The 23,782-nt window shown below is 40.4% G+C and overlaps 1 protein-coding gene across 13 annotated transcripts in view; it reads left to right on the top strand.

The window, feature by feature from the left end:
• The window catches only part of MAP4 (microtubule associated protein 4), a 193,678-nt gene that overhangs the window by 64,867 nt on the left and 105,029 nt on the right, over positions 1-23,782 (top strand). For all 13 annotated transcript variants that reach the window (XM_047695055.1, XM_047695035.1, XM_047695027.1 and 10 more), the window contains exons 2-3: positions 3,354-3,595; positions 21,292-21,357. In XM_047695055.1, the coding sequence (XP_047551011.1) occupies positions 3,354-3,595; positions 21,292-21,357 (308 nt within the window). The remainder of the gene's footprint in view (positions 1-3,353; positions 3,596-21,291; positions 21,358-23,782) is intronic.

Here is a 23,782-nt window from a genome sequence, read left to right on the forward strand (position 1 = left end):
AATGGAGGATAATAAATGCTTATTTTTATTGGAAAAAAAAAGGGTATAGTGTAAAGAGTCAAGAAGAGATCATTTCTTTTTAGTAGGTAGTCCTCATTCACAAGAGTATATTTTTGGATCTTCCTGAATATCCAGATTTGAGAGTAACATTGTGCCATATGCTTATGTCCATAAATTACATAACTCAACATTTTAAGGCATAACTGAATATTAAGTGACCTTAAATGGTTCTGTGAGTGTGGGATGAAATTCACCCATGAATTCATTAAAATCAATTCCAAAACACTGGCAAAACCTGTTTAACAAACCTGTAGAACACTTATTTAATTTATTATACTTGTATATATTTTAGAATAGAATAACTATAAAATTGAATCATCTGTTTAATTTATTGAAAACTGGGGCTTCCTGGATAAAAGCCAGTACTTCATTTTCCATAAGTAAATTTTGTGTGTGTGTGTGTGTGTGTGTGTGTGTGTGTGTAAATCATATTTCTATTTATATGTAGTGACAAGAAAGAAAGATCTAAGCTGTGTTGAGATATAGTTTCTGGGTGGTTGGCTAGATGCACTCTGAGCCAAATGACCTTCTTGCTTTCCAGCTGTCTAATTTTCTATCAGTTTTACCTTCTTAGGCTGAATTTAAGCCGCTATTCATAGTCCATGAACCGCATGTCAGCCCAGGAAGTGGTTTGGGAGGTTGGGGTGGGGGTAAAGAGGGAAAGATGACGGTGGATAAAGAGCTGCCCTTTGAGAATATGCCCTCGGGTAAATGAGATTGGAAAGATATTGTTGGTTCTGTCTGCATTTTCACCTGTGTCCTAAATTAGGGAGTTTGAGTGGATTACATGGAATAGGTGTCCTAGGTATGTATTATGGAAAAAATAGAGCTACTGTTGGGATGGTACAGATACCCTTTCAAATGTTCTTTGACCTTGAAACTGTTTAATTATAGACATCCTTTATTATTTTTGGTTCATAATAGGTTTCAAATGCTAACTGGTAATAATAGTTATCATAAAAAAGGGAAAAGCAGTTACTTTTTATGGAACTTATTGACATTAAATTTGTCAGGCTTTTAAAAAGTTCTTTCATGAGTCATTTTTCAGCGTTTTTTCCTGGCAGGATCTGGAGAGACAATCATACTTTACATGTAAAGTGGCCTGGGTGGCATATAGAGTAGGAGTGCCCATCCATATTCATGTGTTGTGAATGGGTTGTATGTGTGCTGCTCCGTACTGATGACTATGATAGGAACTCATGTGTGCAGACAAAGTTTAAGATAGAATCACTGTAATCCTTGGTGTGTATTTCTTTTTCCTTAATAAATTTAGCTGGAGAGAGGTAGACAGTGGAGGACAGCTTTAAAGGAGAGCCTTTAAACATGGCTCGAATCATAGTAGATTCTGGCTTTTAAAAATTTGGGTGGAGGAAAGACTGTGTATTAGTTGAGATTCTTTGCTTGCAAGCAGTAGATTGACTAAATTAGGAGAAAGAAAGAAAAATGGAAGGTTGCTCACTTAGACTCGAGAAAGAAGACAACCAGGGCAACTGAACAACTGCCGTGTGGTGCGTCTTCCATTATGAGATACTCCTTTTCCAACAATCTTCTTCCTGGTCATGTGTCCAACACCACTGGGGTGGCTGTTAGTGAATATCGGGGGAGATAAGGAAGAATGAATTTCTAGGCAAACAGAAGCAGTACCTGTCATACTATGCAGCTAAGAATTTCTTTCGTTCTTTTTTAGTTTAGTTGTGTTTTTTTTGTTGTTGTTTTTAAGATTGATTTAGGGGCACCTGGGTGGCTCAGTGGGTTAAGCCTCTGCCTTTGGCTCAGGTCATGATCTCAGGGTCCTGGGATCGAGCCCTGCATTGGGCTCCCTGCTCAGCAATGAGCCTGCTTCACCTCCCCGCCCCCCGCCGCGCCTGCCTCTCTGCCTACATGTGATCTCTGTCAAATACATAAATAAAATTTTTTTTTTAAAAGATCGATTTATTCATGAGAGAGAGAGCGTGCATGTGCCTGCTGCTGTACATGCAGGGTGGGGGGGAGCAGCAGAGAGAGTGAGAGACCCCTCAAGCTGACCCAACTCGGGGCTCTGTCCCAGGACCCCAAGATCACAAGCTGAAGCAAAATCAAGAGTGGGATGGAGACTCACTGATTGAGCCACCCATGTGCCCCTATGCAGCTAAGGATTTCTGTTTGATTTACCTTTGCCTGCTCAAGAAAGCTCTTATGTTCACTTAACCTTTCTGAGTCTCTTGGAGTCTCTATTAAGTTAGACCTTTTGAAAGCAGACACAGTACCCAGAATACTTTTTTTTTTTTTTAGATTTTATTTATTTATTTGACAGAGAGAAATCACAAGTAGGCAGAGAGGCAAGCAGAGAGAGAGGAGGAAGCAGGCTCCCTGCCAAGCAGAGAGAGCCCGATACGGGGCTCGATCCCAGGACCCTGGGATCATGACCTGAGCCGAAGGCAGAGGCTTTAACCCACTGAGCTACCCAGTTGCCCCCAGAATACTTTTTTTATTGCTCACTGTGCTGTATATGTATCGGGAGCTCAATTTATTGCAGGCCCTTTGGCATTTTTACGACACTATTCCTGTATTTCTGGGCTAGTCACCTGCAGTTTTGCCTGTAGTAGGCTATACTTCTTAACTTCAGGTTGTGTTTAAAATTGGAGAGCCTCATGTTCTGAAAAGATGGTGAGCGCATGACCACACAGAGGGGCTGCCACCCCTAGCTAATCAGGAACATGTCCGTATTTTTCATGCCAACAGGGCTAGGTATAGTTTGGTTAACGGAGCTATCCACAAGGAATTCATGAAGAAGCATTATTTAACCTCAACAAAATAAGTCTTTTGTCAAGAAAGTTGACTTCATTCTCCTGATAGTAATGTAACCTTTTTTTAAATGGGAATATAATGTAATCTGACCTCCTTTTGTATATTCTTTTAAGAAATATTCTGGGATGTGATTTAGAAATGAAAATGGAAGAGATAGTTGATAAGTTTATAAGACTTGAAATCAAAAGACCTGATATGAGTCTTACTGGCTGTAACTTTGGATAAATTGTTTTTTTTTTTTTCTTGACAATTTTATTAATGGAAAGGACAAAATGGCTTTTGCTCTGTTTACTTCTGAGAGATGTGAGATAGAGAGTGTTTACTTCGGGTAAGACTGTCAACTGAGCTTTAATTTTCTAATCTGTGAAATGAGGGAGCCTCTTCTAGCTCTCAAGTTTTAGATTTTATTTCTTTTTTTGTTTAGAACAACTGAGAAGAGTTTTTAGGAATGTGTTTCCCTTTGCACAGTGCCCATCTTATGAAATATTTTTTTCCCCCTTAACCAGGCAGTTGCAGTGGTGCAAAATGGCTGACCTCAGTCTTGCAGATGCATTAACAGAGCCACCTCCAGAAATTGAGGAAGAGATAAAACGGGACTTTATTGCCACGCTGGAGGCAGAGGCCTTTGATGATGTTGTGGGAGAAACTGTTGGAAAAACAGACTATATTCCTCTCCTGGATGTTGATGAGAAAACCGGGAATTCAGAATCAAAGAAGAAACTGTGCTCAGATACTAGCCAGGTTGAAGGTAAGTAGTTAAGCCAAGATGCTGAGAAAGCAGATTAGGGATTATGCTTTGGGTCATAATCTTAAAAACTTTGAGTAAACTGAATTGAGTTCTTTAGCATAAGCTAGTCACTTTCTCCTTGGTTTCTAAATTCAGAAAAAGATGTAGGTTCATTACCCTTTAGTTGAGTGTGTGTTCATGAAACTGTAGATAACTTTTAATCTAAAGGTTCTTCTATAAAGTCTCAACTATTATATAATCTGCCCAATTTCCTAAATTAAACTATCTGCTCTGCCTTTACTTTGACAGTAGCTTTGTAACAAAGTCAGATATGTAAAATTCTATGTTTACATCAAGACTGAATTTGGAATGGAATCAGGTACACTTTTTGTCTTTGGGAGTAATTCTAGGTCAGGATTAAACCATGGATTAAATCTTTTAAAAGAGGTTTGCTGCTTTTACATGTTGCTGGATCACATTTGCCCACTATTTGGTTGAGGATTTTTGCATTTATGTTTATGTGAGATATTGGTCTATAGTTTTCTTGTGATGCCTTTGATTTTAAAATTGAGGTCATGCAGCATCATAAAATGAATTGGGAAATGTTCCCTCCTGTTCTGTTTTCTGGCATAGTTTGTGTAGAATTGATGTTTCCTTCTTTAATGTTGGATAGACTTGGTCGCGGAACCCATCTGGGCCTGGAATTTTCTTGGTCAGGTTTCTTATTAGGAATTAAATTTCTTTAAGAGATGTAGGACTAGTCAGGTTATCTATTTCGTCTTAAGTAAGCTTTGGTAGTTTGTATCTTTCAGGAATTGGCACATTTCCTCTAAGATGTCAAATGGATGGAGATAAAATTGAACTCTTACCTGATTCTTTTAATGTCAGTAGGATCTGTTTTATGCCCCTCTTTCATTATTATATTGGTAATTTGTGTCTCTTTTTTCTTGATGAGTCTGGATAGAGGTTTATCGATTACTGATGTTTTTAAAGATCCAGCTTTTGGTTTCATAGATTTTCCCCCTATTTTTCCATTTTCAATTTCTGCTCATATTTAATATTTCCTTCCTGCTGCCTGCTTTGAGTTGATTTGCTTATTTTCTGGTTTATATAAGGTGGCAGCTTAGATCATTGATTTGAAACATTTCTTCTTTTCATAATTGACACAAAATATTATATTAGTTTAAGGCATACAACATGATGACTTCCTATTTTGTGTCTTGTTAGGTAAACATTTTCATCACACATAATCACAATTTTTTAAATTTATTTGACACAGAGATCACAAGTAGGAAGAGAGGCAGGCAGAGAGAGACGGGGAAGCAGGCTCCCCGCCAAGCAGAGAGCCCGATGCAGGGCTCCATCCCAGGACCCTGAGATCATGACCTGAGCTGAAGGCAGAAGCTTAACCTACTGAGCCACCCAGGTGCCCCATAATTACAGATTTGTTCTTTGTGATGAGAATTTTTAAGATCTACTCTCAATAACTTTCAAGTATACAATGCAGTGTTATTAACTGTAGTTGCCATGCCATACATTTCATCCCCAGGACTGACTAAAAAATTTTTTACAACTGGAAATTTGTACCTTTCGTCTGCTTTCACCCGTTTTGCCCACCCTCTACCTCCTACCTCTGGCAACCACTTAAAATGTTACAAATTTCCCTCTAATCATGGTTTTATATGTGCCCCACAGATTTTGGAGTGTTATAATTCTTACTCAGTTCAAAATATTTTCAAGTTTCCCTTCTGAATTCCTTTGGAGCCATGGTTATTTTATTTTATTTTATTTTTAAAGATTTTTATTTGTTTATTTGACAGAGAGAGAGATATCACAAGTAGGCAGAGAGAGAGAGGGGGAAGCAGGCTCCCTGCTGAGCAGAGAGCCTGATGTGGGGCTCAATTCCAGGACCCTGAGATCATGACCTGAGCCGAAGGCAGAGGCTTAACCCACTGAGCCACCCAAGCACCCCTGAGCCATAGTTATTTTTTTTTAAGATTTTATTTATTTATTTGACATAGAGAGAGATCATAAGTAGGCAGAGAGGCAGGCAGAGAGAGAGAGGAGGAAGCAGGCTCCCTGTGGAGCAGAGAGCCTGATGTGGGGCTCAATCCCAGGACCCCGATCACGACCCGAGCCGAAGGCAGAGGCTTTAACCCACTGAGCCACCCAGGCGCCCCATGAGCCTTGGTTATTGAGAAATATGTTAGTTTCTCAATATTTGGAGATTTTCCAGGTATCTTTCTATAATTGATTTTTAGTTGAATTCTTTTGTGGTCAGAAGACATCCTTTGAAATTTCAGTTCATTTTAGCTTGTCATGTTTTGTTTTATGGTCTAGAATACGGCCTGTCATGGGCAGTGTTTTTTTTTGTTTGTTTGTTTTTAAGATTTTATTTTATTTATTTGACAGAGATCACAAGTAGGCAGAGAGGCTGGCAGAGAGAGAGGGGGAAGCAGACTCCCCACTGAGCAGAAAGCCTGATGCGGGGCTCCATCCCAGGATCCTGAGATCATGACCTGAGCCAAAGGCAGAGGCTTAACCCACTGAGCCACCCAGGCACCCCCATGGGCAGTGTTCTGTGCGTACTGGAAGTAACATGACGGTGTTACTGTACGGAGTGCTCCTTCTGTGTCAGTTGAGTCTAGTTGGCTGATAGTGGTGTTCAGGTTTTCTGTATCCTTACTGACTTTATATCTACTTGTAAGGATTTCTCAGAGGGAGAGACATTGAGGTCTCCACAGAATTTTGTGGATTTCTGTCTCCTTTCTATTCTGCCAATTTTAATTTCCTGTATTTTGAAGATCTGTTCTCAGGTGCACAGAACAGTGTAGTTGACATAGAGGGTCATATTAGTTTCAGGAGTACGATATAGTGATTCAGCACTTGCATGTATTACTCGGTGCCCATCAGGGTAAGTGTACTCTTAATCCCCTTCACCCATGATTGGTACCTCTTCATGAATCGACCCTGTTACTGTTATGTAGTACCTCATTATTTTTGGTAATATTGTTTGTTCTGAAGTCTCCTTTTCGTCCTATTAATACAGCTGCCGGAGCTTCCTCTTGTTTAGAGTTGACATGGTGTATCTGTCCATATCCTTTTACTTTCAGTGCATTTCTTTATTAATATTTAATAAAGTGGGTTTCTTGTAGACACAGTATAGATGGGTCTTGCTTTTCTGACCAGTCCGAAGACCTGTCTTTTCACTGGTGTTTTAGACTATAATTAATGTGATTATTCATATGATTGGATTTAAATCTGTCATTTTGTTAGTTGCTTTCTATTTCTTCCATCTCTTCTTTATTGTCTTTCTCTATCTGCTTTTGGATTAATTCAGTATTTTTATGTTTTTGTTTTTAACTTTAGTATTGGCTTATTATGTATATTTCTTTTAAAATTTATTTTATATTTGGGACACCTGGGTGGCTCAGTCAGTTGGGCATCTGACTCTTGGTTCCACTTGGGTCTTGATCTCAGGGTCATGGGATCAGGCCCGCACGGGGCTCCACACTTGGCATGGAGTTTGCTTGGGATTCTCTTCCTCCCCGACTCCCTCCCTCTTTGCCCATTCTCTTGCTCCCCTTGCTCGCTCTCTCTAAATAAATGAATAAAATCTTTAAATTAAAAAAAAATTATTTTATATTTGACTTTTTGTTTACAGTGTGTATCATTTTTTTCCACTTTGCCTTCCAAGTAATATTGTACAACTTCATGTATAGTGTAAGAGTCCATGCAAAACAGTAAATGTTCAGTTCCTCTCATTTTTTGTCTTACTGTCATATACCTAATTTTATATATGTTAATAACCTACATTTTTATCTTTTCACTTTAGATTATCAGTTACCTTTTAGTTTAAATATTTGGGAAATAATGTCTTACAGTCACTCTAATTTTTACTATCTTGGGCACTCTTTATTTCTTTGTGTAGACTGAGATTTGTCTAGTACCATATTCCTAATGTCTGAAAGAATTCTTGTAACATTTCTTTTTTCTTTTTTTAAGATTTAATTAATTTATTTGTGAGAGAGAAGAGAGTGAGAGAGCAAGCACAGGCAGGAAGAATGGCAGGCAGAGGCAGAGGGAGAAGCAGGCTTCCCTGCCAAGCGAGGAGCCCAATGTGGGACTCGATGCCAAGATGCTGGCATCATGACCTGAGCCGAAGGCAGCCGCTTAACCAACTGAGCCACCCAGGCGTCCCTCTTCTAACATTTCTTATAGCACAGGTGTTTTAGCAGTGAATTATTTGAGCTTTGGTTTATGAAAAACTAGCATTCAGTTTTGAAAGATACCTTTCCAAGGTGTGTATTCTTTGTGATTTTTTTCTTTCATTTAGGAAAGTTAGTCTTCCCATGTGGATAGTTTGTGATGAGAAGTCTGTTATAAACTTTTTTTTTTTTTAAGATTTTATTTAATAATTTGAGAGAGAGAACATGAGAAGGATGAGGGGCAAAAGGAGAAGCAGACTCTCCCTGAGCAGGGAGTCCAACCTCGGGCTTGGTCCCAGGACCCCGAGATCATGAACTGAGCCAAAGGCAGATGCTCAACTGGCTGAGCCACCAAGTGCTCCAAGTCTGTTGTAATCTTGATCTTTGTTGCTTTTCCCCCCTCTGGCCGCCTTCAGAATTTTATCTTTATCTTAGGTTTTTGGCAGTTGGAATATGGAATATGGTATGTTTAGGTAGAATCTTGGTATTTGTCCTGCTTGGGGCTCTCTGAGCTTGATCTGTGCTTTGATGTGGTTTGTGAAGTTTGGAAATTTTTGGATTGTTATCTTTTAAAGTATTTCTTTGCCTTATTCTTTCTCTTTCCTCCTGGGATTTCATGACAGTTTCATTAGATTTTTGGGTATTGCCTCATAGCTCTTGGATGCTCTTTTTTTTTTTCCCCCCTCCTCCTTTGTTCTCTCTGTTTCATTTGGGTTCTTTCTTTTAACCTGTTTTCAAGTTCTCTGATTTTTCTTACCCCCTGGTTCTTTTGAATCTAATGTGGAGCCCTCAGTGGCACTCTTGAGTATCTTTCCTGGTTTTAATCTCTAGCATTTCTGTTTGACTCTTTCTTACAGTCTCTTCCGTTTCTCTGCTAAAGTTCCCCATCTGTTCATGCATATTTTGATCTTTTCCACTATAGACTTTAACAGTATTCATAATTACTTTAAAACTCTTGTCTGCTAAATTTGAATATCTGGGTTATTTTCTCAGTTTGATCGTTTTGTCTCTTGATAGTGGGTTTTTTTGTTTTTGTTTTTTTGGCACTTTTTATGTGTGTCTTAATTTTTGAGTGAATGCTGGACTTCACATGTAAAACAGTAATGACTGAGATAAAATATTTATGCCTGGAAGTGGGCAAGTCTTTTTTTTTTGTTCTTTTTTTTTTTTTTTTTTTTTTTTTTTTTCCCCACTAGATAGTTAATATCAAGGGTTGAGTCCATTTAGGCTAGGGCTGAGTTAGGTTTGAGTTTTGTTGTTACTGTGATTGTCCTCAGTGCAGTACTGGCTTTGGATTCCTCTCTTCCTTAGAGTGGGGGGTGGTGCTGAAAGGTTTCTCTGAATGTTCTTGTGCCACTCTTAGCTTTTGGTCTCCCTGTGCACCTGTGCCCTTAAAGGGTGTTTCTCCACGTGCTAGCCCCTCCCTTATCAAGAAGTGCTAGCCTGGAAGTATACAGGAGTTTTGTTATCTGTGGTTTTTGGTCCTGGTTTAGGCTTAATCCTGTGCATAGTTGGAGTCTGTCTCAGTAATACACGCCTCTTACAATGGGAGGGTCTTCTAATGGTATCCTGCAGGATCCTGGGTTGGATTTACTGCTCCTGCCCTAGGGTAAGACAGTATTTTCTTAACTCTTTCCCCAGCTGCAGTGGGTGTTTCCCCAGGCCCTGGGGCTGATGGTTTGACACCCCTTCCCCTGGCAGCTCAGCTTTTGTGTAGGGTAGAAGGGCTGCACACCTTTCCTCTAGTGGTGGCTCTCTCCCAAGTCTGCAAAAGGAGACTTTCCCCTCTGCTTGTGGTCTTGTGAGCATCTGGTAAATCTGTGCAGTGGGTATGAATTCCCCTTGTGTCTGTGGATGCCAGGGACCCTATACTCTCATGCAACCCTTCACTTAGCCTTTAGTCTATCATTAAACTTTTCAGTTGAATTCTCCTTCCTGCTGGTGTTATACCCCATGTCTCTCCCTCACATGCTCGGACATAGGACAACCAGTGCTTACCTCCCTGTCTCCTGGAGGGTGTGTCTTGCTTTGGATTTCGTTTTCTGTTTTCCTTTAGCAATGCTTCCACCACCTGAGACTCCGCTTCAGTGGGTGAGGATAATGATGTGGCAGAGGATTTTCTTATGCTTCATCTTGGGTGACTTGACCTGTGTACCATTAACTTAACCCCAGAGGAGGAAAGTGTTTTTAGAAACTATTTTGCTTATAAGAAATACTAAATTTCTCTTAATATTTTTAATATGTGAACAACCTATAATTAAATACTATAATTAAAAGTTCATTAACTCAGGAAGATTACTCTTGAATTGGTAACAGTGATTACTCCAGGAAGTAGCAGCTGGCTGGAGTGTAGGGGAGAGAGGGAGCCTTATTTTTACCGTATATCCCTTTGGATCAGTTGGGTTTTGTACACATGCATTTACTAATTGACCTGTTCAAAAAGAACAATATAAAATTTATAATTAGACTAGAACTAAATTAGAAGTTTCTGATTTTTTTCATACAATCTTGTTTGTAGGTTTGTTCAAGAATAAGTGGGGGAGGGGCGCCTGGGTGGCTCAGTGGGTTAAGGCCTCTGCCTTCAGCTCAGGTCATGACCCCGAAGTCCTGGGATCGAGCCTACTTCCCTTCCTTTCTCTGACTGCCTGTCTGTCTACTTGTGATCTCCATCTCTCAAATAAATAAATAAAATCTTAAAAAAAAAAAAAAAGAATAAGTGGGGGAAGGAGAGGCGGTTGGAGACATTGAAGAAGAAAGGAAAAGGATTTCTTTGGTCTTGCAAAGATCTGGGGCAGTGAGTGAGCTCTTAGTGAATGGGGGCTTCCCTACTGTGAGTCTGTTTTTTATAGATTATCAGACTGATGGGTTTTGCCCAAATGATAGGTTTCATGTTTGTGTTTTGCTTGGAGAATATTCTAAATAAGGTGTTTTTTCTTCTGAATACTTCTTCAGAAGTGATGGAAGGGCCCTAGACTTCATTATTTTCATGTTTTACTGTATGTCCAGCTTTAAGTTTGATTTTGTTACTGGATGAGATTCAGTAAATTATTAGTGGAGCTCTGGATGTGATTTTTAAATGTAAAGTCTTTTTTTTAAAGATTATTTATTTATTTATTTATTTGACAGAGAGAGAGAGAGAGAGAGATCACAAGTAGGCAGAGAGGAGGAAGCAGGTTCCCTGCTGAGCAGAGAGCCCGATGCGGGCCTCGATCCCAGGACCCTGAGATCATGATCTGAGCCGAAGGCAGAGGCTTTAACCCACTGAGCCACCCAGGCGCCCTCTGGATGTGATTTTGCAGCAGGCTCACGCAGGCCGGCCAGTGGAAATGGTCAACCACTTCCCTGCATCCAGCATACAAAGGGCAGTTGTATGGGTTACATGTAACCGAACTCTTAGGATAGTGATGTTTCTCTTTGAATTCTCACATGCCCACCCTAATTGCCCTCAACTTAAAAATGAGGGGTAAGCAAGCAGACTGCCTTTAGGACACTTAACACAGAGTAGAAAAAGTTGCTCCCTACTTTTCCTGTACAATTCCTGCTCCATACCTGGAAATAGTGATTTCTCAAAGCCTTGTTGCTACTGGGTTTGTCATTGTTTTTAGGCTTTTTTTGTGGGTATGCTATACTCTTTTCCATTTTACCCCTTTTTGTTTCCATTAGTATTTTTATCTTATTGTCTCCATAAAACATCTAAATAGCCAAATATCTGGAAATAAAACTTGTGTCACACATACAGAAATGCCTGTCACTGGGAAACAGTTCTCAAAATACTTTTTCGTATGTATGATTTTTTTTTTCTTCTTCAGAAATGTTATCTACCTAATCATTGTTCATGGTTAGCTCTTATGACTTTATTTTCTAGTCCAGGGAGACAAAAGACAGCTTTCTTTTATATGTAAATAACAAAACAATAATACTTTTGTGACTTCTGTTCATTCAAAACATCGTCATAGATGTTTGAATGAGCATCTAGCATTTTGTTGATGCTGAGACACAAATAGTTGGCAAATCTGTGAGCAAGTCACATAATTTTTCTGAGCTCTGTGCTTAGATAGTTCTCCTCGTGGGAGTGGGAGAATACCCTCTCCCCAGCATTCCAGGAAGTTCACGGCTAACAACTTGTTTCTGTAAAATGTATTAACATAGGACAGTGGTTCTCCCAGTGTGGTCCTTGGACCAGCGGTATCCTTTCACTTGGGCCCACAGGGACTCAGAAACTCTGGGTATGGAGCTCAGCAGTTTCTGTTTTAACAAGCTCTTGCAGGTGACTTTGATGCACCCAAGATGAGAAACATTGATCCAGGAGAAAAGGCCGAAATAAGTGCTAGAAAGGTTGATAACTAGATACTGCAGTTTCCTCTTGTTCAGCTGCTGCGCCTTCGATCACAGATCACCGCAGCCAACTTTATTGGCCACCAGAGGGCAGTCTTGGAACAGGCCTGACTTCTGCACTGGAAGGTGCCCTTGCACTGAGATCATGCTGAATTCCCCCCCATTTTGCCCAAAGTGACTCACTGTGGCTGTTTTCCTCACAGCATACATGCCCTTTCAGCTTCTTGCTACTAACCTCTGCCAGACTGGTTTGCTAGCTGTGGGACTTGGAAATCACCTGTGAAAGAAGAGATTAAACAAAACAGTGAATTCTAATATCTTTATCTCTCAGAGCATGATTAGTTGTGTTTTTTTCCAGTGCTATAGGTGTTTAGCTGAGAAAGTTTTCATTTCATGAAATGGGTGTCCCTCTAGAGAAAGAAGGGAGTGTGGTATCTTTTGAATTAGGACTTACCCAGTAATGTACCATGAGCCTCTTTCCTACTTTACAGCTTAATTATTGGGGCCCCTGGGTGGTGCAGTCGGTTGAGCATTTATTTGACTTTTTTTTTGGTTTCAGCTCAAGTCGTGATGTCAGGGTGGTGAGCCTGGGTTCTGTGCTCAGCACAGTCTGCTTGAGACTGTCTCTCCCTCTGCCTGTCCTGCTCTTTTTTTTCTCTCTCTCTCTCAAATAAATAAATCTTAAAAAAAAAAAATAAGAACTTAAAAATAAAACCTGTTGTTTTTATATTATAATGTTTTATTTGTTTTGGATTTTTTGTTTTAATTCTCTCCTGGGCTTGGATTTTTTTTTTTTTTTAAAGATTGTAAGGTGTCATATGTATGGTAGAATCTCAGTCTCTCTTTTATTTTATTCTGACCTCCTTGTTTGGCTTTTATTTTATTCTGACGAGTTGCTTATTTCTTAGACTCATAATTATTACTTAGTCTAGTAATGTCACTTAAGCTAGGTTTTTTTTATAGAAGGCGAAAGTAAATCAATTTCATTATTCTCCCGAGTTTACTTTAAAGATTTTTTTTTTTTTTTTTGACAGACAGAGATCACAAGTAGGCAGAGAGGCAGGCAGACACAGAGAGAGAGAGAGAGAGAGAGAGAGAGAGAGAGAGGAGGAAGCAGGCTCCCTCCTGAGCAGAGAGCCTGATGCAGGGCTCAATCCCAGGACCCTGGGATCATGACCTGAGCCGAAGGCAAAGGCTTTAACACACTGATCCACCCAGGCGCCCCCCAAGTTTACTTTAAAGTTTAGTGATCAGTCTCCAATTAATCTATAGTTGGTCTGCAGATTGATCAGTCTCGAGCTGATGTATCTGTAGTTAATAACAACAAGACTAAGAATAGTTGTTAACGTTTTCTTAACACTACGATTGGCACGGTACTACCTGCAGTATTATTAGTCCTCATGATAACCATGGGAGGTAAATATTATCCCATTTTCCAGGGGAAGCTCTTAAGGATTAGAAAGCACAAGGGAGTTGCATTTGATCATTTGGTTAATAGTGACAGACCACAACTGTACCCAGGTCTCTCGATTTTATTATTTATTTATTTATTTATTTTTAAAGATTTTATTTATTTATTTGACAGAGGCAGAGATCACAAGTAGGCAGAGAGCCAGGCAAACAGATTGAGAGAGAGAGAGAGAGAAAGAGGAGGAAGCAGGCTCTCTGCTGAGCAGAGAGCCCAAAGCAGGGCTCTATCCCAGGACCCTGGGATCATGATCTGAGCTGAATGAGGGCAGAGGCTTTAACCCGCTGAGCCACCCAGGTGCCCCAAGATTTTTATTTATTTATTTGACAGGGAAAGAAATTACAAGTAGGCAGAGAAGCAGGCAGAGAGAGGGGGGGAAGTAGGCTCCCTGCTGAGCAGAGAGCCCGATACGGGGCTCAATCCCAGGACCCTGAGATCATGACCTGCGCTGAAGGCAGAGGCTTAACCCACTGAGCCATCCCGGCGCCCCTTTTCTTTATTTTAAATATTTTATTTATTTATTTATTTTACAGAGAGAGAGAGAGAGAGGACACAAGTAGGCAGAGAGGCAGGCAGAGAGGGAGGGGGAATCAGGCCCTCTGCTGAGCAGGGAGCCCAATGGGGGGCTCAGTCCCAGGACCCTGAGATCGTGACCTGAGCCGAAGCAGAGGCTTAACCCACTGAGCCACCCAGGGGCCCCATTGTCTCCTGATTTTAAACCCGGCATTCTTTTGTGAAACTATCTTCGTGGATGCATACTTTCTGCTTAATTTAATGTCTTACAGATTCTATTTTTCAGAACTAAAGATTCACTTCTTTAACTCAAGGCAAAATTATTAGACATCTAAGTACTATCTTTAGGAAATGGAAATGAGAGCATTATTTCATTGTATAAAGAACTTGAACTTTGAACCTGAGCACTCTGCTACGAATTCATATGAATTTGTAGTTTTTCCACTTTCCTAGACAATTCTCACATCTTCTTTCTGTTCCAACCTCCAGCACTTGCTCTCCTGTTTATATTCTCAGCCAATGACTTTTATAACAGTCAATAGACTCAGAAGAGAACTTCTGCACCGTCCCCCTGCTGTGTGTCCCCTGCTGCATCTCCTCCTAACCCGCCGTCCCCTTGCCCTTTGCTCTTGCTCTTGTTCGGTTGAGCTGTGCTCTTACTCCGGGAGCTGCTACAGCAGTTGTCTCTTCTGTCTCCTGCATCAGCAGTTCCTCTGTTTCATCTGGATCATTCAGCAGCATCAAACATACCGTAATTTTTCCCTTCAGTAAGAAAATCAGATCTCAACCGGCTGCCCATCTCATTTACTTCTTTTTTTTCTTGCTCCTTTGAAAAAGATGGATCTGCCTCATGTCTGGTTCTGTCTGGAGCCCCCTCTCGTCCTGCAGTAGCCCGTGCCATACCACCCTGACTGCTGCTTTGCATGGCTATGGATGAGTCCTGGATGGCTGCAGGGGTTTTAGCATGAGCAGCTGAAAGGAAGGAACGGCCATCATTTGAGATTGGGAAGGCTCCAGAAAGAGTAGATTTTGAGGGTAATGTAAGAAACTCAGGGAATTTTGGGAATTATCAAGTGTGAGTTACTTGATAGCAGAGAAGATACTGGAGTGGAGAAGAGCAGTAGGCAGCTAGATAAAGAGTCTGGAGTTCAGAGGAGAGTTCTGGGCTGGAGATACAATCTGGAGGTTGATGGTATTTAAAGCTTTGGCTAGAGGTGGTAGTTGTAAAGCTGTCATTTTCAGAATGTTTTACTTTTGCCACATAAAAATAAGCTACACCACTCTGTTCAGTGCATCCAAATGCTTCTAAATATATAGCATTTTGATTCTCATCATCATCTATTTTAAAAAATGCATGAGCAAGCTGTTCTTTATCATTGGAAATGTAAATCCTTCTTTTGATTCCTTGAACTCTTACTTCTCTGTGTCTATCATAGACTTTTATCTTAGTATAATACATTTTTATACTGACAGGTCTTTCTTGATTGTTACTGTTTTTTTTAAATTAAGATTTTTATTTATTTGTTTGTTTGACAGAGAGAGAGAGAGACATACACACAGCGAGAGGGGGAACACAGGCAGGGGGAGTGGAAGAGGGAGAAACAGGCTTCCCACCAGGCAGGGAGCCTGATGTGGGGCTAGATCCCAGGACCTTGGGATCATGACTGACCCAAAGGCAGACGCTTAACAACTGAGCCACCCAGATGGCCCTGTTACTGTGTTTTTGTAACAAAATATGTATATAAGCTTAAATTTTTACTTTAAAAAGTTGCTATAACCATAAGGCTTTTAGGTATTTACTTGGTCCTGAAGATGACTTATGATCACAGTTACTAGTAGCACCCAGTTGGTCACATATATTATAATTTTTGTTAAATCATAACTACCCATAAAAGTTGAATTTGATTGGAAATGTTTTTCTTAATGATGGGGACTAATACTTTTCTCAGATCATGAATCTGTAGAACATTGTTTTTTGCTAGGGTGAGAGAGAATTTAACAATTTCTATTTTTTTTTCCCAAGATTGATTGATTGATTTTAGAAAATGTGCATGCAACAGGGAAGGGGACAGAAGGTGACAGAATCTCAAGCAGACTCTCTGAGCATGGAGCCTGACATGGGGTTCAAACCCGTGACCCTGAGATCATGACCTAAGCTGAAATCAAGAGTCAGATGCTCAAGCAACTGAGCCACCCAGGCACTCCTCTTGATATTGTTTTTTTTTTTTTTCAAGATTTTATTTATTTGACAGAGAGAGAGACAGCGAGAGAAGGAACACAAGCAGGGGGAGTGGGAGAGGGAGAAGCAGGCTTCCCGTTGAGCAGGGTGCCAGATGTGGGGCTAGAAGCCAGGACCCTGGGATCATGACCTGAGCCGAAGGCAGACACTTAACAACTGAGCCACCTAGGCGCCCTCCTCTTCCTATTGTTTTAATAGACATAATAGCCAGAAATTTTATTCACATAGCTAAGTATGTGGGAATGGAAGTCTTATTATGGCAATATCCTCCATTCTTTGAGGTATATGTTAAGAATTCCATAAGTCAGGGGTGCCTGGGTGGCTCAGTTGTTAAGCGTCTGCCTTCAGCTCAGGTCCTGATCTCAGGGTCCTGGGATTGAGCCCTGCATCAGGCTCTCTGCTCGGTGGGAGGCCTGCTGCTGCTTCTCCTACTCCCCCTGTTTGTGTTCCCTCTCTCGCTGTGTCTCTCTCTGTCAAATAAATAAAATCTTAAAAAAAAAAAGAATTCTATAAGTCAATATTATTAGAATTTATTTTCAATTAGAGGGGCACCTGGGTGGCTCAGTGGGTTCAAGCCTCTGCTTTAACCAGGGTCCTAGGATCAAATCCTGCATCGGGCTCTCTGCTCAGCAGGGAGCCTGCTTCCCCCCCCTCTCTCTGCCTGCCTCTCTGCCTGCTTGGGATCTTTTGTCTGTCAAATAATAAAATAAAAAATCTTTAGAAAAAAATTATTTTCAGTGTCCTATCAGAAGGCACCTACATTATGACCTCTTTCAGTTTTGATGAAAGCAAAGAATTGGAAACTGTTTAACTTGGAAGAGGACTTGTTAGTCAGTAGGCAATTCACTTTGTTCGGGGGCTTGCTTTCGTTTCATGAATCTGTTTCTTTTATCCTTCTGAGGGAAATCAGGTAGTTTTTTTTTTTTTTTTTTTTAAGTCTCCTTTTTGCTGTATCAACATTGTTTCCCTGAGTCATACTTATTTTCTTTGAATGTGATGTCTTAACTTTTTTGGTAATAGTTTTCCGCTGTTATTTGGTAATACTGTCTGTTTGAGATCTCCCTCCTGCCTCTGACAGGGATATGACTGCGCTGCCAGGTGGGCTGTGAGGGTCCGCCATTCCATCTGGGGTCAGCACAAGGCAGACTTGAGGGGTGAGAGAAGGAAAGTGTAGGGGGAATGGGGGCTGACAGCTTTTAATGGAGCCCCCATCATCCCTGCTGTCTATAAGCATAGAGCACCTTGCCTTCCTGCTTTCCTGTACCACCTTTGGGCTGTGGTTTATTCTTCCTTATGATCCCATTTGCTTTCATTTTTTAGGATATTCCTTATAATTTCTGGTGCATTGGATTTCTAGGTCTTTTATTACTTTTTTCTTTTAAGCCATCTTCCCTGCCCTACCCCCCTTTTTAAAAGATTTTATTTATTTACTTATTAGAGAGAGAGAGAAGGAGAACAAGTACATGAGCTGGGGAGAAGCAGAGGGAGAGGGACAAGCTGACTCCACGCTGAGCGTGGAGCCCGACTTGGGGCTCAGTCCCACCACCCATGAGATCATGACCTGAGCCAAAACCCAAGAGTTGGACACCTAACTGACTGAGCCACCCAGGCACCCTTACTATTTTTATTAAGTAAGCTCTACACCCATTGTGGGGCTTAAACTCAGACTGCTTTACTGACTGAGCCAGTCAGGCGTCCCTCCTCTTAAGTAATTCTTTAAAGTGCTCAATTAAGGGGCGCCTGGGTGGCTCAGTGGGTTAAGCCGCTGCCTTCGGCTCAGGTCATGATCCCAGGTCCTGGGTTCGAGCCCCACATCGGGCTTTCTGCTCAGCAGGGAGCCTGCTTCCTCCTCTCTCTCTGCCTGCCTCTCTGCCTACTTGTGATTTCTCTCTGTCAAATAAATAAATAAAATCTTAAAAAAAAAAAAATAAAGTGCTCAATTAAAATAGGACCTCATGTCTGTGAAAGTTTTCCTTGTTATCCCTATCTCTGGTCCCCCGTCAGTGGCGTTTGGTACATATTCTTTCCCTTTTTTTTTTTCTGATTATTTGTGTGTGCATGTGCATGTGTTGTGTTTGTGTGTTTTATAATGCTGTTATGCCATATTTGCTTTTCTTTTTTCTTTTCTTTTTTTTAAGATTTTATTTATCTATTTGACAGACAGATTACAAGTAGGCAGAGAGGCAGGCAGAGAGAGAGGAAGGGAAGCAGGCTCCCTGCTGAACAGAGAGCCCGATGCAGGGCTTAATCCCAGGACCCTGGGATCATGACCCGGGCCGAAGGCAGAGGCTTTATCCCACTGAGCCACCCAGGTGCCCCATGCTTTTATTTTTTTCTTACTCTTCCCATTTTAGCACATGAAAAGCTACCTTATTTCTTTTAAAATTACATATTATTTCACAATTTAGCGAATCTGTCAATGGGCATTTAAACAATGCTATAATAAACATCTCATTAACTTTCATTTTTGTGTACTTTTATGTCTTTCTCTGAACTACACACCTAAAATGGATTGTCAGGTTAAGTATTTCAGAATTTGATAGACTGCCAAATTGTCTCATAAAATGGATGTTCCAATTTATATTCCTCCAGTGGTATAATGAGATTACCTGTTTTCTTACACGGTTGCCGACAGTGGCTATTATTAAATTTTAAAAAGATTTTATCACTCTCATGACCAGAAGATGGTATTTTTTATGATTTGCATTTTCCTGTAATCTGCATTTTATTTTTTTACAATCTGCATTTTAAAATGAGGCAGATTTTTAAAATATGTATTCTTTCTTGAGCTAGGAAGAAAAAATTTTATAAGCTTACTTTGTGGGAGTAAAAGCAAATTTATGCCAAACATGTTCTGTCCCATATTTGGCATAAATATGGGATAGAACTGTTGGCATCTTTCTGGAGAAGTAAAACATAATACGTGAAGCCCTAGCATGGTGCCTTGTGCATAGTGGGTATTTAATAAAAGTCTATTCTCTTTCAGTCTTTATTCCTTTTTCTTGGAGGTAATTCATATTCTCCTTTAAGTCTGCCTTGTTCTTTAGGTTGTTCTCTGTAGCCATTCCTTTGTTATCTGAGATAACAGAATCAAAGATCTTTTGTGAGTTTAAATGAAAGATTTCTGCCTTGGATTTATAGGAGTCAGTAGGTTGGGCAGCGTAGTTTCTTGTCTTTCAAAGTAAAATCTTGCATTTTATATTTTTGTAGCATACATTCTAGATTTTTACTTGTCTTATGAAAAATATCTCTGTTTGGTTCTTGAGTGACTATTGGGAAACTTGGGTTGGCAAGCTGATGGCAGGGCTAGACCAGTTGCTGAAATGTTATAGCCAGAGCCTTTAAGAAAAGGTTGTATATCCTAGAACAACTAAAGCAATTTTGGAAAACACCCAATTAAGAGGACTGTCACGACCTCTGTTAAGGACTATACAAGTTCAATAATCAAGGTGATATAGTACTGGAAAAATGAGATTTACAGGCTGGTGGAATAGAAGAGAGAGAGTCCAGAATAGATCCACACATGGTATGGTATATTGATTTTTCAACAAAGGTGCAAAGGCAGTTAAGTGGAATAAGGATAGTCTTTTCAACAAATGATACAGGAATGATTAGATGTCCATATGCAAAAATATAAATCTAGACCCATATTTTCTGTCATATACGAAATTTATCGCCTAAATTTGAAAACTTACAGAGTTCTAGAGGAAAACATAGGAGAAAATCCTGTGACCTTGGGTTAGACAAAGATTTTTTTTTAAAGTTTTTAAATTTCTAAGTAGGCTCCACTCTCCACACAGAGCCAGTGTGGGGCTTGAACTTACAACCCTGAGATCAAGACCTGAGCTGAAATCAAGAGTCAGTCACACAACTGACTGGGCCACCCAGGTGGCCCTAGACAGGGATTTCTTAGATACTTCACTGAAAACATAAAAGAAGCATGAGGGGAAAAGTGGAAAATTAGTGTTCATCAGAATTTAAACTTTTGCTCTGCAAAGACACGGCTAAAAGAATGAAAATGCAAGTTATAGCCTGGGAGGAAATATTTGCAGAATTCATCTGATGAAGGGCTGGTATTCAGAATATGTAAGGAGTCCTCAGAACTAAATAATAAGAAAAAAAAAAAAAAACAACCCAAATAAAAACGATGAAAAAATTTGACCATTCAATTTACTAAAGAAAGGGATGGCAAATAAACATGCAGAGATGCTCAACATCTTTAGTCATTAGGGAATGAGACACAACTATATTAGAACAACTAAGATTAAAAGAATAACAAAAATAGTTCTCTGCTTCCAGAGGTGATCCTGGTGACCAGGCAATTCTCACCCTCAGGAGGAGTGAGGATGAAACCCTGGACTTTTGATGTGGGAATTGTTTTTAATGGCCCTGTGCCCTTGTAGCTTTGGATTTGACTCACAGATATAAAACCTATGGTGCTTTGAAACGGTTTTGGAGTGGAATATAATGGTGATCTTCGACAGTTTACGGAACAGAAAAGATTTCAGCTTGCTTTTTTTTTTTTTTTAAAGATTTTATTTATTTATTTATTTATTGCGACAGAGATCACAAGTAGGCAGAGAGGCAGGCAGAGAGAGAGGAAAGGAAGCAGGCTCCCTGTTGGGCAGAGAGCCCAACGCGGGGCTCAATCCGAGGACCCTGGGATCATGACCTGAGCCGAAGGCAGAGGCTTTAACCCACTGAACCACCCAGGCGCCCCTCAGCTTGCTTATTAAGAAGGGTTCTTCTGTAGTGTTTGGGTATCGCAAAATTGAATGACTCAGTTCTGTTCTGTTTCTTGATTTCCTTTTATTGGCTCTTTACATTTTGGACAGATTTTTACCTGCTTTAAGCTCATGCCGTGAAGAGGGACAAATTCCACCTGGTTATATAGTGCTGAAGCTGTTTTCCCTGTTGCTGTCTCCGTGGTAATTACTCTTTGTGGTTGTTGCAGGTGCTCCCTCTAAGCCAGCAGGGCTAGCCAATGGCGACCATGGAATAGAAGGGAATGAAACTACGGGTAAGTGGTTCACCGGGATTCCCCAGATGCGGTTCTGAAATACTCGTAGTAAACACCTCGATGAGGTCCTTTAAGGAACATGGCAGTGAATCACTTGAACTATTTCTAAGGGTATTGTTGTTCTTGTTGGATGTATTCAAGTCCAGGGCCCTCTGCCACGTAACATCTCCAACAACAGAAAGAATGAATGAATTTCCTTTGCTGTTTCTTGAGTATTTGTTGTAATTATACCACACAAGAGCTGGATCAAACTTAAAAATACGCTTATAGATGCAGACTAATCATCATCAGACTATGTTACATTGGAGGCCTTTGGCCACTATGGCTCTTTATACAGGCTCTTCTCTCCTGCACTTATTAGCTTGCTTTCCATGCATGGCTCAGTGTTAGGGACCCTACAAATTAAAAGTTCTTCCCGTTTGATTTTGCCCTCAGTCTTTTATTCTTTTCCCCCATTAACTATTACTTCTGAAATCTGTCTTTAACTTAATGCCTAGCCCATTAACTAGGGCTTTGATACTCCCATCAGCTAGCCCTGAGCCCCTGTGGCTTCCCACCTCGTAACTGGCACCTCATTACCCCTGACCCCCTGTATTTGTCTTGAGCAGAGTTCTCGAAGCAGTATTGAGGTCCACAGGAATGTTGTACTATGCAAATCTTCTTCTGTCAGGTAGCTGACAGGGGAGTCAATGTCTATTTCTGTAAATAACTGCACTTATTTTGCAGTTGTGATCAGGCTGACACTGTTGACCCAAATGAACAGACATCTAACAGCCAAGTAAATTGTTCTCTGCTGCAGAGCGTGCTCTTAACTGGGGCATTACATTGATTCACACTACTGCACTGGAGGCAAGCTCTAGATATGATTGTGTCTATGTTTCTCGTGTAAGACTGCCTCAGCCTAGAGAAGACTTTCCTTGAGCCACCGTATGATTGCTCAGTTTTTAAGTCTCCCAGAAAGCCTTCTATAAGCAAAAGCAATTACTCCAGGATTTATTCTTTATTCTGTGACCTTTGGAAATGTTGTATGTATCTTTGGACCTCTGATTGACTGATGGCTGGTTTCCATTTGTTGTGAATGTTAGTTTTGCCCAGTGACATTAACATCCTTATTAGCAGCTCATAACTCAGAGACTCTTTAAGGTAAAAGCAGCCAGAAGTGCCACCTCATCTTCCAGTTTTGTGAACTGAATTTTTTGTATTTCTTTGATAATCTTTGTTGTGTTATTGACTGTTCCTGTGCCTGCTTTGAAAGCAAAGTCATCTATGTAGTATAGTTTTAAGGATACATTTATGGAAATGTCCCTGTGATTAAAGGAGAAGCTTGAACATGAACTTTTAAAAAATGGGTAAGTTCAGCTTTCTTTAACAAGGAGGTAGTGCCAGGGAAAGGAAAGGCTTGGAGGGGATTGACTTGATTAGCCATTTGGAAGAGTGGATGCCGTTTTCATCCAGAAAAGAAATAGCTATCAAAACTAGGGTAGATTTCTCCAGCAAGATGTCAGGTATGACCACAAGAGACTTTGTGTAGTAATTGCTTCTCACGGCCAACTCTTAGAGCACAGGAAAAAAAAGAACAGGAAAAACATACAGCCTGGCCCTTACTGTTTCAAGACTATTAGTTCCCTGGTGGCAAAAAAGAACCCAGATATTTATGAACTACCCAACGACATTATGGCAACGGGTAGAATATAGTTTGCATACGGCAAGATGTTCGCATTCTGAATTTGACCACTTGAAAATATGCATGTTTCACTGGGGATGGGAAGGAGTGGGGAGGGGACAGAGAATGCATGTTTCTGGAGCATGTTGTGACCTCATTCTAATTTGGCCATTACTAAACTAGAGCACGTAGCTCATTGCCATTTTGAAAATTCCCATTTCTATTTCGTTCAGGATGTCTCTAGTCCTAATCGCAGACCAGCTCCACTGATAGCTTATAAAGGGTTTATGAGCATCTTGCTATGTTGAACTTACTGTTTACTAATGACCTGTGCTTTTCTGCCCTTTCCTTCCCCTTCCTACTTCTTCCTCCCTTTCTATTTTTCTCCTCCTAGAAGCCTAACGTGTCTCTCCACACTGGGGCTGCTGCAACACCAGACCAGTGATCTTTCCTAAGCACCGTTACACTTCTAAAACCTTCAGCATTTTGCAGAGCTTTGCTTTTCCTTCCTGGACACGGTGTAGAAGAGGCGGAGGGTAGTTCTTCGGGGCCTTTCTGCTGATGCCTGAGCAAACCACCTGCTTCCTTTTGTGCTCTGCAGGGCTTGATGGAACCTCCTTTCCCTTTGTGAGCACAAAGTACAAGATGAATTATTTTTAATTTTTAGTATTTTATAAAGGTCATCCAAGGTCTTTTATTTCTTGTTCTCTTTTAAAACCCATTTTATCATTTTATTCATTCTTGTGTTTTTTCATTTCTTTA

This window comes from Lutra lutra, chromosome 1, assembly GCF_902655055.1.
Source record: "Lutra lutra chromosome 1, mLutLut1.2, whole genome shotgun sequence".
Taxonomy (NCBI): Eukaryota; Metazoa; Chordata; class Mammalia; order Carnivora; family Mustelidae; genus Lutra; species Lutra lutra.